Source organism: Thalassophryne amazonica, chromosome 23 (assembly GCF_902500255.1).
Source record: "Thalassophryne amazonica chromosome 23, fThaAma1.1, whole genome shotgun sequence".
Classification (NCBI taxonomy): Eukaryota; Metazoa; Chordata; class Actinopteri; order Batrachoidiformes; family Batrachoididae; genus Thalassophryne; species Thalassophryne amazonica.
The window spans coordinates 23,827,415-23,845,024 of record NC_047125.1 but is presented as its reverse complement, the minus strand read 5'-3'; the positions used below and the strand labels follow the sequence as shown (position 1 = coordinate 23,845,024).

Here is a 17,610-nt window from a genome sequence, read left to right as displayed (position 1 = left end):
GATCACGTTGCTAAACTTTTGTTGTCATTTTGAGTTTGGCTTCTTCTCGAGTCACAACTTAAGGTCTCCTTGTGTTGATGTTCAGGAAAATATTTAGCCGATATCTCAGGTTTTAGTCTTTGTTTTAATTTCAGCATATTTTTCCCCACTTGACAGCAGATCAAACAAATATGTTTCACTGTCAACATTTAATGGAATGTTTCTCTTTGAGATGAGCTATAATCTTGCCTTTCTTTCTCTCTTTCTCCTTTGCCTTTTACTCTTCACATTTTCTCTCCCTTTTATCACCATCCCCCTCTTTCTTCCTTCTCTCTCATCCTTTTTTTCAGAATTCAGAGGCTGTAAAAACGTATCAGTCAAGACCGTCTCGATCCGAAAACTAGTGATGGAACGCAACAGAGCCGCGGCCGGGGAAGTGACTTGGACGGCTGTCACTCAGAATCAGGACTGACCCGGGCCCAGCTTCTGAGCATATCCAGTCCCCAGTTACTCCCCCCTTTCCCCCCGTATGCTGAGCAACCCTCCATCTCACCTTGACATCCTTTTCCTTGCCTCGATCATACCTTTAAAAACAAAAAAAGGCTCTTTTTTTTCTTTTTCCTTTTTTAATTGTTGCTATGCTTTAGATTTTTGGTTATAATCTAGTTGTTCTCTTTAAAATCCTGTTGTGTCACCAGCATGATCCCAGTCATGTGCCCCCTCCCATTTACCCTAGCTAGACAAAGCAGGCGGAGTCTTTTGGCCAAGACACGCCCATTTAGTCTTATGACAGACTGGTGCCTGATTGGCGTGCTCAGCTGTGCCCTTGTTTTTGACCTGGCCTCGTGCCAAAAAATGGACCCTTCCAAACACCCCGTCATCAGCACCAACTACGGCAAACTTCGAGGCATCAAGAAGGATTTGAACAATGAGATCCTGGGTCCTGTTGAGCAGTACCTGGGCGTGCCCTATGCCACGGCGCCCATCGGCGACCGCCGTTTCCAGCCGCCTGAAGCGCCAGGATCCTGGCAGGAGATCCGCAACGCCACCCAGTTTGCCCCCGTGTGCCCGCAGAATGTCCATGGCGTGCTGCCAGAGATAATGCTACCTGTGTGGTTCACAGATAACCTGGACGTGGCAGCAGGTTACATCCAGAACCAGAGCGAGGACTGCCTGTACCTCAATGTCTACGTGCCCACAGAGGACGGTGAGTAGAGTGCCATTAATATTGTTGGCTAAGAGTAGGGGGTGATTGTTAACTTCTTACATATGATCCTTGCTTCTTCTTTTTTTAAATGAAAGATTACGATAAAATCCATTCCCAGTTTTTAAGACTTCTTCACATACCTTTCGTTTTAAAGTGTTTCAACACCAGAGAACCAAGGGTGAATTTGAAGCTGGTTTATGTGAAAAATTGTCCGGTGACACTTGACATACTTTTTTTGCTGTCAAGAACCCTCTTTTTACGACTCAGATCCTATTAGGGGATGAAATGCCCACCTGACCGATAAAGAAAACAGCTTCCCTGTTGTGGGTGCATGTGATACACAGTAAAGAGTACCATCTTCCAGTGCCCCATCTCCCATTGCTGATACTATTACTACAGTATAACCTGTTCCACAGTGTCTTCTTCTTTTTTAATCTCTTGTAAGCAACATGAAGCTGACACGTTTCACACTTTTACTCCGATTAACAGTTGTGGTGGTAACTACTGCCGGGAAACACAAAACAGTTTCCAGTTTGGCAGTTTACAAGCATGCATTTCTTTGCAGTTGTCCTGCCCCAGTGCAAGATAAACATTATAGTTACCAATCGCCCAAGAATAAAAAAATTTTCCCATCAGTTTTACGGAGGCGTATCACTGGAGCTAACTGTACTTCATGTTTGGTCATGTTTTTTATATTGTAAATTTGTGCATTTGTATATGCAAGTTTGGGTGCCCCTGGGAAAATGTAATATTTAAATATTTGTTCGCATATAGAAAAGTTTTGAAATTATATTATATATGAAATGAAATATAAAATACAAAATAACAGTTTACATAAATAGTTATCATTTAATCAAATACAACTAAATCATGATTTTTACAGCCAGTTGACTTTAGATAAGTTCGTGAACGGAAATCAGAATGTTTCCAAATTGCTAAATGTCTTTTGGAGTTCAGTTTAATCAGCCCAAAGGAAATCCAAGTTTTGGCTCTGTAGGTTTTCTTTTATTTAATTTAGGTTATACTTTAGAGATGTGTTTATCCTCCAATGGTCATAACTTCTGAAAATCTTCTATAAAAACAGCCACTTTTTAATTTCATAAGAACAACAATGTGCATTAATTTGCCCGGGGTGCCCGCATGCTTGGATGAAATGCTTCACCTTTGTGGGATTGTCGGATGGTTTTCCTCACTGTGGCACAACTGTCAGATGGTGTCGGATTGTTGTGCCATATATTTCTTTCATATTGACCCATTCCAGACACTTGACAGCACTTCCTTTGCTTTTGTTTTCAACCCCTCACACTTCAGCACTTGCAGTCTTCTCCACTTTAATAGCGTGACATCAGACTAATAACCTTGTCGCTAAAACATATAGTTCCTGGGAACATACACGTCGCGGTACATCAAAGGTCACGATTCATTAACACACATATTGTGTACGCTAAAAGTCATGTGCCACAACATGTAGACTTTATGTCATCAATATAGTAACAAGGGTGGGTGCGTAATCAGTTAAAACTATTGTACCACTGCTCTAGGTACGATTACTCTTTCCAAAGATGGCAACATATGAACCTGTTTCATCCCTGTGCTGGCATATTTATGGTGGTAACGTCAGACATGACATTGCTAGCCTCAGCACTCTTGAGCAGCTCCAGCGGTTGGGGGTGGTGGTGGAGTGAAGGGTATGAAATGATCTGTTATGGACAGCATTATTCTTTATCCTCGTGATTGTTTGCTTGTCCTTTACTCTCTTTCTCCAATCTCATTTGATTATCGGCCATCTTTTGCATCTGCTGTGAGGCCAGAAGAAAAGAAAGCCATCAGCTGAAAGGAGAGTCTTGGACGAGCAGTTTGGGAAAGGATATAAATGAAAAGGAGGGAAGATTAGGGTTTTTCACAGGAATGGGAAGGAGAAGACCAGAAAAGGGGATTATAGGGGGAGCGAAGTGAAGGAAAAGAGGAAAAAGGAAGAAGAGTACTATGCAAAAATCTTATCAGTTCTACAGATCCTGTACCTGTGACAACGTTGTCAACTGAACAGTCCAAAGAGCTCTCATAATTGTGTCCATCCTGTTAAATTAACCCTCTGGAGTCCAGGGTATAATTTCTGGGGGTATGAAGTTAGAAAGTTGATTATAAAGGGTATAAAGTTTTTGACTACTTTTGGTTTTACCTTCATAATTTACCATTAAAAACTGTTTACTTTTCCGTGTTTGGTGTTATTTTTTCAGCATAACTTCACCTGTGTGACTTTACAGTTTTTCTTTCATTCTGACATACTGTATTAACACAGTGAACCTAAATTCACACAAAAACATAAAATCCGAATAGACAAAAGTTTTTACTATGAAAACCACAAACATGTTTAACAAACCATTTTTATAACTTTGAATGCAAATATAAATTGTAAATTTCAGACATATGTACAAATATAGCAAACAACAGTTATGTACAACTATTTACATTAAAATGCAATAAATGCTTCAGGTGTTTTTTGTACAGCTATTTACAAACAGTTAGATGCCAGACAAATTATTTGTGACATTCATAAAACAATTCCTGTCCAAAACAAGACAGAATGAAGACAGTCCTCACCCAAAGGAGTGTCACTCCTCCTGTTGGCCACCTGGAGGCAGTGTTTGTATTTTAGTCCCCACTAATTCCCCAGTGGTGTGATTCTCAAGCCATGTGAGGATTGGTGTTTTTGAGTGGACTTAAGTGACTAGTATCTTGACTATTTCATAAATCCATGTCCTGCCACAGAGAAGCGCTGACATCAACTTGCTATCTTGATGAGCTATTGCACATGGTCTTACGTGCATAATGCAAGCCCATCTCCACTAATATGGGTGCAAAGTTAGGCAACTCTCACAATGGGCTAAGTTTGGCCAGCCCAGTCTTACGTTTTATTTTTTTGTGTGTGTGTGCTTCCATGACAAAATGAGCCAAATTTTTGTGACTGGGTTTTTTTAACTCACTATTACAAACTCTACTCCTACCCCCAACCCTAACCTTAACCCCTTAACGCCCATCGTCGCATATATGCTACAATCTCTGACTCAAATATGCAACTTACCAAATTGACCTGTATGCCCGTTGTCGCAAATTTGCAACATACCATCATTATTAGTAGTACCATATCACCCCAATAGAGCGCTTCGCTCTCAGACTGCAGGCTTACTTGTAGTTCCTAGGGTTTGTAAGAGTAGAATGGGAGGCAGAGCCTTCAGCTTTCAGGCTCCTCTCCTGTGGAACCAGCTCCCAATTCAGATCAGGGAGACAGACACCCTCTCTACTTTAAGATTAGGCTTAAAACTTTCCTTTTTGCTAAAGCTTATAGTTAGGGCTGGATCAGGTGACCCTGAACCATCCCTTAGTTATGCTGCTATAGACGTAGACTGCTGGGGGGTTCCCATGATGCACTGTTTCTTTCTCTTTTTGCTCTGTATGCACCACTCTGCATTTAATCATTAGTGATCGATCTCTGCTCCCCTCCACAGCATGTCTTTTTCCTGGTTCTCTCCCTCAGCCCCAACCAGTCCCAGCAGAAGACTGCCCCTCCCTGAGCCTGGTTCTGCTGGAGGTTTCTTCCTGTTAAAAGGGAGTTTTTTCTTCCCACTGTAGCCAAGTGCTTGCTCATAGGGGGTCGTTTTGACCATTGGGGTTTTACATAATTATTGTATGGCCTTGCCTTACAATATAAAGCGCCTTGGGGCAACTGTTTGTTGTGATTTGGCGTTATATAAAAAAATTGATTGATTGATTGATTGATTGATTATTATTATAACATAAAGTCATTACCAGAATACCCAATATTACTATCTAGTTTTTGTGCAAAAGTGAAATTAATAATCTCAACATTATTTACCATCTACTTAAAAACACACACAAAACATTTTTTTATATACAGCTATATAAATTCGGGCGTTAAGGGGTTAACCATTACCTAATCCTACTCCTTTCCCCACCCTAACCTGAGCATGAATTAAGCCAAGGCCACCAGGAGTCTGACAAAGTTCCCAAAAAGCTTGAACCGTATGCGTACTAATGTGGGTTCTGTCTGGGAAAATGACAACTGAGTTGATTGGAAACTAGTAATAACTAAAATTATTTTTTAAATCATTTTGTAAAGCAAAAGATGTGGTATCATGATACAGAATGCACTATTTCAGCATATTCATACCAAATTGTGTGTACTTTTTTGTATACTTTTGCACAGCACAGCATGTATTGTTATTTTGCCACACGACCATATATGACACAACCCAGTCTCACGGCATGTCATGATTCAGCAGCACGAAATACACATTAATCTATTGGCTTGTGATATTGTGATGAAAAGCGCCTCATTTTCATCACGGCAGCACAAATTCATTCTAATTCATTCGGTGATGGCTGCATGAAATTAAAAGTGAAGGGGGGGTCAGGGGGTTATGGTTAGGGTTGGGGGTAGGAGCAGGGTTAGTATTAGTGAGTTTAAAAAAAAACCCTGTCACGAAAATTTGAATCATTTTGTGACGGGAGCACGAAAAAAAAAAACCGTGAGACTGGGCTGATACGACATGACTCTAATTCTCCATCATTTGATTTTCTTACTTGGCAACAAACACTTAAAACTACACACTGGTGCCTTTATTAATTTTAAGAATTCTCTTCACAATCATGACAGTTCCTGTTACACTTCATGCTGCTCCCTGTCAGCATTTTAGGAACTGCTGGAACACTCTGGCTCTCTGTCTCTGTGCTCCCTTCCCACCCCAATATTCTGTTCTATCCCTTTTACTTTTAAAGCATTAGCGCTGCATCTTTCATGAGTCTCCTCAGGCCGTTTATTGTAGCCTTTTTTTTAGGACATCATAAGACAGAATTCTTAAAAACCTCTAATTATAAGTGGATTAAGCCTATGAAATTGCTTGTTAATGCTGCCATCCGTACAAATGGCAGAAAGTGGGTCACTGACATGAATGTGCATGTTTGTTCATAGATAAACAAGCATGCGAGGATTTGGTGGTTACTTATGGCTTCTTAATTAATGCATAAGTACTTAACGACTTGCAAAGCTAGTAATGTGTCGTCAATTTATCATTAATCCCACTGCATCAATGAATAAATATGGTTTTGTAGTTTAATAATTAAAGAACAATTTAAAAACTGAAACACTTGCTGCTGTTACATCTCATCAGCACTTATTGGGATGCAGTGCTAATTCTCGTTTGTTTACATCATCAGCTATAAGATCCAACAGTAATCAATCAAAGAGCGATTTGGGAATATTCATTGCACTCTATGCATGCTAACCAGTTTACAGTAAATTCATAGACACGTGCAGTGCTAATGCACGACTGATTGTGATGTATTCCTTCCAAGAAGTAGTGATGCATGTCCTCCAAGGGCCAGTGGCTTGATAACACTCTGTTGTTGTTTTTTGGGGGTGGAAAATGGTTTGAAAATATGATGGAGGTTTCCACCTTCACAATGTTTAGCATTAGGCACAACAAAATGGAAGACTTGGTAAGTCCTGCTGAGGTTGGGCAAAAAGCCACAATACCTCATCATGGGTGGGGAGGACCAACAACGTGACGTTACCCTCACCCCCCACCCCCATTCTACATAAAGCCAGCATTATCACTGAGGGACACATCTGGCTTTAGGACCATGTGGAAGTGCCCTGAGACAGGTTGCTCTATCATAAAATGCAAGGAGGGAGGGGTTACACTGGTTTCCTTGGAGATGACATCCCATAAATCATAGCGAGAGCTTTTCATCTGGGTGCTGCAGAGTCGCAGTGGATCGATGAATGGAGGAAACTGAGGGAAGGACCGGCCGCTGTTGCTGCCTCAGGTGCACAAACCACATGCATCTCTCAGCAGTCAGCACTCGTTCATACGAAACAAGAACAAGAATGGGTGGCGAATTGATCAGAGGAGACAGACATTCGCCATTATATGGAATTCATTGGAAAGCATGTTTCCTAACACACAAGATTGTGATGTTGCCACTTTTATTGTAGCAAAAACAGGACATTTAAAATATGATTAGGATTCTAAATAGAAATTCAAACAATGTCAATGATAACCTTTAAATTGTTTTTCTTAGAAATGTAGCAAAGATAACAGTGTTGTACCAACATAACTGCCAAAACCTACATATACCTACAAATTTAAAGTAAAACTCTAAATCTACACCCCAGTCACAACTTGACGATTTAGCCAGCGTATGCCGACTGTATTAAAAATGCTGGCATGCATCTAATAAGTTATGGCTAAGTTTTGTGTAAGTTAAGAGCACTTTGAAGCACGCTGAAATTTTTTTTGGCATGCACAATATTTCCGACGTATGCCAGCATATGACTCATACACCCCACATATGCGGGACATAAATTGTAGATAAATTATGTGATTGTTGACACGCATTTGTTGGAAGTTACACATAAGTTGAAATACATCTATTAATACTGTCCATTGTTTGGCTGAAAGCTGCAGTCGTCATGCAAACAGACTTTTTCAAATATTAAAGTCTTAATCTAAGTTTTAATCTTACCTGTTACGTCGTTTCACTTGGATTCATCATCACAGCCTGATGAAAACGTATTCATATAAACAGCATCCTGATTTTGGAAAAGGACATCTGAAAATATAGTTCCTTGTCGTGGCTGAAGAAACGTAGCGGTTTAAAAGAAGCCCCTCTGTGGTTTTTCTGCTTCTGGCGCGTTTGTGAGCCTGAACCATTCAGGGGGACTGATCAGGTTGCACCACTGGCGCGTTGCGCCACAACAAGACAATTAACTTATTTTTAAAGTTGAAAGTCACAACACCTCGTTCATTCAGGTCAGCATTTAGCACAGACATCAGCCGATTCTTCAGCAGTCTGCATACAATGAAAATAAATCCCATGATCCAACAAGACAAAAATAAAATAAAATAATGTGGAGAAGACAGCGTACGTGCACTCAGTGACGTCCTCGTCAATATTGAAGTGTTCCACCTGCCAAACAAAAGGGTTCTGCCGGCTGTGGAAACACAAGTCAGACTTAACTGTTCCGACCCCCACCGTGCCGTGCAGTACTGACCCGGACCGCTCAGTGGAAACGAGGCTGTCGGCATATGCTGGTTAAATCATCATGGTGTGACAGTGGCATAATTTGTTAGACGTACACCCACGTATGCCAGAGTTTTTAATATGGTCGACATACGCTGGGTCAATCGTCTCTAAGCTTTGCAGCCTGTTAATATGTGCAAAACAAATATTTTATGGAAATAAGTGATTAATTTTAGAGACTGAATTAAACATATTTATGTATTCAGTTTTGAGATCAAATATTGAGGGTCTTGTTGTACAAATCAGTGTGGAATTTTGTGTGTCTCCAGTCTTCCATGTGACCATTGTCCTGTCAATCTTAAAAAGAGTTGGGGTCAGGTTGAGTGTAGGTGCTATGCTATTGTGAGGCAGCAAAAGCAATTGCACCATAGTACACCAGCCCCCCCCCCCCCCCCCCCCCCCAAAAAAAGATTTTAAACCTCACCCTCTCAGATTTTGATGAAATTTTGTATATAGGTAGTTTTTGATGGGAAAAGGTTAATTTTCCAATTTCAGCTCTATGGGACCAGTGGTTCCTGAGATATCGCCATTTCTTTTTACTTTTTCGTGAAAAAGTCCACAGCCGCTGAAATTCAAATGACCATAACTAAGCAACCAATGTTCTGATTTTCAAAAGTAAGATATCTTTGGTCATGATTTTACATAAGGAATCAAAACCTGACAGTTGTTTGATCTTCTGAGAATATTTAGGCATGATGACATTTTGACGTACTTTTTGACCTTGATATTGACAAATTGGGAAAAATTATATTGTGATACTGCTTAATGAAAATTGTAGCCCCGTATGTTATGATATGAAAATGAAACTTATGCAGGTCAAACTCTTGCTCCAATAAGATCATTATTTAAAGGATCCATGATACAATACCATCACTATCCAAAACCTGTAAAATAAGACTTGTAGTTCTAGAGTCCGACACAAGTCCTGAAGGGATGTAATAGGCAATAATTTGGCATAACCTCTATGTTATGGTAAATTGAATGTTCTACGATGAGTCAGTTGTGTGCAAGGGAATGTACGTATGTTTACCTACATGACATTTTCAATATAGGATCTGACTAATTTTGGACCCAATAGAGGTGGATTAAACACCACTCTTTGAATAGGGCCCTAACTGTGATAAAATCTAACAAACTGTCTTTTAAGCACATAGGTCTGTTCAATTAGTCCTGTTCAGGGAGCATATGCATCAGTTTTGCCAGATTGTCCCTCCCTGAGGATTCGAACCGCTAACCTCAGCATTGTCAGCTCTGTGCCTTGTCGGATGTGCTCCACAGAAAGCTGCGGGGCGCTTTATAAATTATTCCAGCCGATACTTCATCTATCTCCATGCATCAATCTCAAACTCCCACATCTCCCCATTCTGCAATATTTCAGTTTTCCGTGGACATTCATCAAGAAGGGTTCGATACTAACACAATGAAGCACGCGGCAGCTTCGGGGCTGTGCTGCGACACTGGGTTTTCCAAAGGGCCAGAGATGAATAAATAAATAAAAGAGATAAAAACAAACAGATAAATAATGGAAATGGAGAGAGGAGTGCCAGCATGCTGCAGTGGATATGTGATATATATATTTTCCTCGCAGAAGATTATTTCCCTCCATCTCTGTCTTTGTTGTTTATTGCGGCAAGCCCACTTAAAACCTGTGAAAGAACAGTAATGATATAAAAAGGGGTGAAGCGGAAAATAGATCACATCTCTCTGCAGGCAGGACACACTTCCCCCTTAAATGAACAGTTGCTGTTACTTTCACACTATAGGTATATTTAACAGCGGCTCATGAAATATTTACTGTCTTCTTCTCTCACCCGCACACAGCTTCCCAGAAAGTCTTCTTTGATGCCGGTGTGTTCAGTAAAACTACAACATCTGATTAAAAAGGAAAATCTGAAGCGTCCGCAAGCAGAGATTTAAAGTCAAACATCTCTTTGTAGTTGTCATCCTCTGGAACGCGGAGGTCAGAACACAGAGCCTCTCCTACCCCATGGCCAGACACTTACAAACCAGATCTGACACAGTCCATCTTTGCTTTTGCACCTCCTCTCATGTTTCACCTCCTTTTCTCCTTCCCGCCCATCCAACGGGTTCCTCTGTCTGTTTTTTTTGCTTCATGCCGAGGCACATTGCAGCAGACATTCTGCTCAGTTAAATGCTTTGTCTAACTCAGAGAGGTGATGTCGTTGAACAGAGAATCAAATCAAATCAAACTCACTCAGTCGCTCTGGACTTTTTCATCCATTTGCAAAGGGTTTCTTACACATACCGAGAAAACGGCCATGGCAAACCTCGGTGTCCTCAAAAGTTTAAACTGATTCCGTCATGAGAGACACAAATATGCGATGGCAGCAGAAAATAAAATTTTGTCTGGAAAATTTACACAAACTCCAAAACGTCCTTGACATGTCTTTAAACGAGGGTTGTGCATCTCTCCGTCATAAAACATTGCAATACTTAAAACTTAAGTTGATGCATGGCTACAATACGATTCAGCAACAATATGCTTTTTTATGATAGAATTACGTTCAGTACACTGCAATTCAGTTCTGTGCAATACAATGCAGTCAGTGCAATCTTAGGGCCCCTTCACGCATAGTACAAATTTGGTTGAATTGCGCATGAAGTGCACATGAAGCAGGAATGGTATGCAATATGTGTAAAATCGTAGCTGCCTCTAACGCCTCGTACACCTGTTGCTACAACTGTTTGCGCACACCAGCGGCTGAGAGACAGAGTATGCGCTGTGAAAGCTCATTGAACCCTCTCACGGCAGGTGTTGGCCAAATTCCAGGTGACACGCATGAACATCTAACACCGCTCACTTGGCACTTAGAAATTGTGTGGCTATTCGCACTGTTAACACGACACCAGTCAGCAGACGATCACTGTCGAGCTGGATGTGAAATTTTCCTAAGTGCCCCAGGGGTTGTGGCTTAGCAGACAGACACAGTGACGTTGGTGTGTGCACTGAACTGACAGGGGGTGTGTCCGCCCATAGGAGCACTGCGGAGATCTGTGGTTCTGGACATCACGGCTGGGGAACACATACCGTATTTGGACAGACATGAAGTAACAATACGCGTGTGTCTGCTTGCTGTCATCACGTGGACATACATAAAAACATCACTGTTGCAATGGGCTGCAGCGAGCACGCCATGCACATTGACAGGCTGCCCCAGGTGATCCGGACCGTCAGATTATAACACGTAGCGGGCAATCTGAATGTCACGCCACAAATGACACGGTGTCTGTCCTGTGGCGCGCCATCCACAAGACATGCGTGTCGGGCAGGACACGTGTGCGGGGTCGGCTGGACACGCCGCCAGCAGATGTGGACATGATAAGAGCACTCTGCTTCTCATTCATGTCATTTCATGACTGTACATCTGTGAGCATGGGTCACAGACGTACAGAGAGATCATACTTGTATTGTTCACTCAATAAGAGGGATTCAATAAAATGCGGTGTTTTTATATGGTGTGTGGTTTTATTTTTTTAAATACGTCCATGTCCTTCTTGATATCAGGCATTTTCCCACACCTTTCACAGGCTAATGATGGTAGCTCAGTGGTAAAGTTTCTGACTGTCAATCAGAGCTTTTGGAAAGTGCAGGTTTGAATCCCGTGGGTGGCATTTATTTTTTGATTTTCACAGCAGCTGTGCGATGTGATTACACATTATGCAGCTGCTCTCACTGTGTTCCCGCACGCACGAAACCGCCGCAGCATGTATTTTCTATTTTTTATTTATTTATCTCCACACTATGCGATGTGTGACCACATTGCACAGCTGCACGCACTGTGTTTACATGTACATGAACCATCGCAGCGGCATTGTTCACACCTGCCCGTTGGCTTTATGTTTTCATGGTTCTCTCATACGAGCTGTTCCGCTGTGAGACGCCCTGAGTTGTACTTATTCGTACTATGTGTGAAGGGGCCCTTAATGTGGACAATCATTTTTGATGATAACTCAGTATAAGCCAAAAGCTGGATCACTTAAAAACAGAGATTTCAGGGTCCAATTTTACATGCACTTCAAGTTTGGTGATGATTGGGTGTAAGAACTGGGAGAACTACTGGAACAAAAAGTCAAACAGGCCTCAAGTTAAAGTATAATTAAACAGTTATTGTCACATTGTTATTTAAACATGAATAAATCAAGTTTCATTTCAAATGTGCAGCTTGGGAGGTCCCACTTGTATTCCAATTTGACTTATATACCACGAAAGAGGTCACATTTGTTGTCAATGTTGTTAATATTAATGAATTAATATATTGGTTTTCATGGGAATCAAGTGCTGAAATAAATAAAATCCAGTAATAAAAGAATAAATGCCAATAATAAAGATACACTACAACAATGCAGAAAAATCTCAAATTAAAGATCTGATTATATAAAAAAAAAAAGTGCAACTTACATGTGATTTCTTTCTTTTTCTCGAGGTATTTTTGGACAGGCATGACATACTTCTGTGAGACTTGTACTCTGGAAAATACAGTGTCTTAGTACTACTCTGTATGATGCAGGGTAGATGTTTACACAGAGAAATGATCTAAAAACTACATATAAAAAATCAGACACAACTGGTACTAATGTTTCATTAAACAAGCCGTAAGAGGACATAGGAGTTAGAAAATAGAAGAGGACTTTAATTGTGAAAGGCTGCGTTTGACAGTAATATACTCGGATGGCATCAAACTGATTTTGCTTATCCAGGATAATGAGATTACACATCCTGGTAGAGACCTAACGAAGTATCTTGGATGAGTGGCAACTAAAGCAGCAAATCTACTTATTTTTAACTTGCATAATACGTCTAGATTTTCACTTCTCTGTTTATTAGATGGCATGTAAAGTTGAAAAAGAAATACAAGGGATTTTAATTCCTAGTAGGCTTGCATAAATCATGTGTTTGTCAGGATGAATGCTGTCCAATATATCATCAGGTCAGTAAAGGTGCTAACACGAAGCAGAGCCCATAATTTATCTGCAAGATCTGTATGATATAATGAGAAGTAAACCAGTTGAATTGTTGACTGGTAAGTTAGTGGAGCCTGTACTCCTGCTCTATGTACAAAGGCTCATAAGACAAATCAGGGATGTGTAGATCTTACATTGTGTAGTGTGTGTATGATTATCTTCAAATCTTACAGGATGTTATTAGATTTGCGGCCAGATGATTAGTGGAATGTATCCTTGTGAGTGCAGTACTGTCCAATTTCAGAATTTATTTTCAAGTCCTGTCATCTGAGCCTGGACTGCTCTTTTATTTCAGGCTGATGTCAGTTTTGGCTATCTCCATTTCAACACAGATCAGATTTATTTGTGGGTAAAGATGCATTGTGAAAGTTCTGCCTACTGGGTACTTGTAATTTAATCCATAAAAAAGCATAAATAAACAGAATGTTTGCTATTTTAGGGAATTCTTCCCATGCGCACTTGGTTTATGTCCATTGAAACTATTTTGTTTCCTTCTGTTGCTACCTTGTATTGTTTATTTCATCAATTATAAGTTAAAGCTACAGTGTGTTTGATTTAGAGGTGTTTATTGGAGTAAATGGAATGTAGCTTTTATAACCACTTGTTCCTTTGTGTGTAGGTACTTGTTTAGAATAAGCACTTCATATCTATGTGGGAGCAGGCCCCTTATGGAAGCCCCCCATATTGCACCACAATGATTGATGCAAAACAAAAAGGAATCATTGGTTACTCCCATATACACTATCTACTGGAACCCTTATCCCTGTTTATTCCTGTTTATACTCATGCGCATCTTAAATTCCTGTTTGTATATTATCACATTTATACATTAAATATCACACAGCTAGAATAAATCATAGTTATGCGAGTTGTGATCAGCTCGTACAGTTACATGGAAAAATCTTTTATGTCCGCATGAATCAGCTTCATATGACTCAGTTGCACAAAACATTTTCCCCCAGACATGCACACCTCAGTAGTTTTAGTATTTTGATGTACTGAAGTACTGTATTAAGCATTCCTGTGAACAGTGCAGGGTTCAGGGCAAAGCAGGGAGCCCTTCCATTTAGCTCTGCTGCTATTTAGGGAATAACTCAGCGGAATAAACGGTGCTGACTGGAGAATCTAACACTTTACTCAGTCTTCACTTGGTCTTGTTGTTGGATTCCACTTATCTTGACTGCAGCCCTGCTCACCACCTTGGCAGTACTCAGTGTAATAATGAAGGTTAAAAAGGATACTCTGTCAAATATTCATGTTGTTGGCCTCATGTAGTTGCTGCCAGGCAACCAACAACAAAACTGAGTTTACTTTGGTTTTTAAACTTGAGCACACACCCCTTCACTAATATTCTGATGTTCTGCTGACACTGAAACTACTCGCTCATCCTGCAGCTACAAGACTATAGATCTATTGAGCTTTGAATAGCTCCTAATCACTGTGACTGGACTTAAATCTGATGGTGCAGAAAACAGCGTTATGTAACTGTGGATTATATTAAACAGTAATATTCATGTAGACACAACCAACCCAGATATTAAAAACACAACAAGGCACCAGTGAGCAGGCTTTAACATTAAGCATTTTGACCCACTTGTCTAAAAACAATATACCGGATAGTAAAATGAAAAGGCAAAGTTGAGGTGAACACATATGAATGGAATAATACTTAAATTAATTGAAATTAATTTTATTCAATTAAATTTGAATGGGGCAGCACTGTTGTGAAAGTGTAGTGACACCGACCCACAACAGGGGGCGCAAATGAACGGTCAATAGATGAGCCAAAAAGTAACAATTTAATGTTGTGAAATGTGCACAACGAATATACAGACAATCTCAGAATATGATTACAGTCAAATTACAAAGGTGACGTGTGGGCAGGCTCGAGGATAGAAGACGTCTGTCCTGAGAAGTGCCGGAACCACACGATTTCTGCCACCACCGAACCTGGTGAATACTGGAGCCGCCAAGTCCCGAATTCCCAGGTGATCACCGTCTCCGACTGTCGGATCTGGTACTGCTGGCGAGAACAAAGACAGTCAAGTGTGGGTGTGTGTACACCCAGTAACAACAACGGTGGGAATGCCACCTCCACCTCTCACTCAATATGTGATGAGTACCGCAGTGATTCCTCAGGGGAAAAGAGTGCCGTCCTGCACTCACTCAGCTTCCACAGATAGAGGAACCGGTACTCCTGCAAACACTCACAATATACAGATATATTGTAACACAAAACGGCTGAGGATATTACCTTCAATGAAGTACGATATCTCGGCGATGAGGTGGAGATGACGTCTGGGTTTTATGAAGTGAGGTGATGAAGAATGAGTGACAGCTGTCAGGAAGTAATGAGTAACAGCTGTCACTCCCGGCTGTGTCCGTGGCGGCAGCGCCCTCTCGTGCCTGAAGCCCGCACTTCAGGCAGGGCGCCCTCTGGTGGTGGGCCAGCAGTACCTCCTCTTCTGGCGGCCCACACAACAGGACCCCCCCCCCCCTCAACGGGCGCCTCCTGGCGCCCGACCAGGTTTGTCGGGGTGTCGGCGGTAGAAGTCGGCCAGGAGGGCCGGATCCAGAATGAAGCTCCTCTTCACCCAGGAGCGTTCTTCGGGTCCATACCCTTCCCAGTCCACCAGATATTGGAACCCCCGGCCCATTCGACGGACGTCCAGGAGCCGGCGCACTGTCCAAGCCGGCTCCCCGTCAATGATCCGGGCAGGAGGCGGCGCCGGACCGGGAGCACAGAGGGGTGAGGTGTGGTGAGGTTTGATCCTGGAAACATGGAAGACCGGGTGGATCCGCAGTGAAGCTGGGAGCTGGAGCTTCACCGCGGCAGGGCTGAGGACTTTGAGGATACGGAAGGGGCCGATGAACCTGTCCATCAATTTTGGAGACTGTACTTGCAGGGGGATGTCCTTCGTTGACAACCACACCTCCTGCCCGGGCTGGTATGCAGGGGCCAGGGACCGCTGGCAGTCTGCATGGGTCTTGGCCCTCGTCCGGGCTTTCAACAAGGCAGAACGGGCGGTGCGCCACACCCGACGGCACCTCCGAAGATGGGCCCGGACCGAGGGCACACCGACCTCTCCCTCCACCACGGGAAATAATGGGGGCTGGTACCCCAAACACACCTCAAATGGGGAGAGGCCGGTGGCAGAAGACACCTGGCTGTTATGCGCATACTCGATCCAGGCCAGATGGTTACTCCAGGCCGTCGGGTGCGCGGATGTTACGCAGCGGAGGGTCTGTTCCAGTTCCTGGTTGGCCTGCTCTGCCTGTCCGTTCGTCTGTGGATGGTACCCGGACGAGAGGCTCACGGTGGCCCCCAGTTCCCTGCAGAAGCTCCTCCAGACGTGTGAGGAGAACTGGGGACCACGGTCAGAGACGATGTCGGTGGGTATCCCATGCAGACGGACGACGTGGTGGACCAGGAGGCTGTCTCCTGGGCTGTTGGGAGCTTCGGGAGGGCCACGAAGTGGGCTGCCTTGGAGAATCGGTCCACTATCGTGAAGATGGTGGTGTTGCCCTGGGACGGCGGGAGGCCCGTGACGAAATCCAGGCCGATGTGGGACCAGGGGCGATGAGGCACCGGTAATGGCTGGAGAAGTCCTTGGGACCTTTTATGGTCTGCCTTGCCCCTGGCACAGGTGGTGCAGGCCTGGATATACTCCCGGACGTCGGCCTCCATAGACGCCCACCAGAAGCACTGCCGGACAACTGCCACGGTCCTTCGCACCCCTGGATGACAGGAAAGCTTGGAACCATGACAGAAGTCCAAGACTGCAGCTCTGGCCTCTGGTGGGACGTATAAACGGTTCTTCGGACCTGTTCCTGGGTCCGGGCTCCGTGCCAGGGCCTCCCGGACGGTCTTCTCCACGTCCCAGGTGAGGGTGGCCACGATAGTGGACTCCGGCAGGATGGGCTCCGGTGGATCCGACAGTGCAGTTTTGACCTCCTCTTCGTGTACCCGGGACAAGGCATCCGACCTCTGGTTCTTGGTCCCGGGGCGATAGGTGATCCGGAAGTCAAAACGCCCGAAGAACAGTGACCAGCGGGCTTGCCTGGGGTTCAGCTGCTTGGCGGTCCTGATATACTCCAGGTTCCGATGGTCAGTGAAAACCGTGAACGGCACAGACGCTCCCTCCAACAGGTGTCTCCACTCCTCAAGAGCCTCTTTCACTGCAAGGAGTTCTCGATTGCCGACGTCATAGTTCCGTTCAGCCGGCGTCAACCTGCGTGAAAAGTAGGCACACGGGTGAAGAACCTTATCGGGCTCTCCGCTCTGGGACAGCACGGCTCCTATCCCTGAGTCAGAGGCGTCCACTTCAACCATGAAC

At 43.1% G+C, this 17,610-nt stretch overlaps 1 protein-coding gene across 3 annotated transcripts in view; it reads left to right on the top strand.

Annotated features, from left to right (window-relative positions):
- Nucleotides 1-17,610, top strand: part of nlgn2a (neuroligin 2a) — a 328,641-nt gene that overhangs the window by 109,619 nt on the left and 201,412 nt on the right. For 2 of the 3 annotated variants that reach the window (XM_034164051.1, XM_034164050.1), the window contains exon 1: nt 626-1,186. The exons of the other annotated variant lie outside the window; for it this stretch is intronic. In XM_034164051.1, the coding sequence (XP_034019942.1) occupies nt 679-1,186 (508 nt within the window). In that variant the 5' untranslated portion in view covers nt 626-678. Of the gene's footprint in view, nt 1-625; nt 1,187-17,610 lie in introns of those variants that run through there. 3 annotated transcript variants of the gene reach the window in all.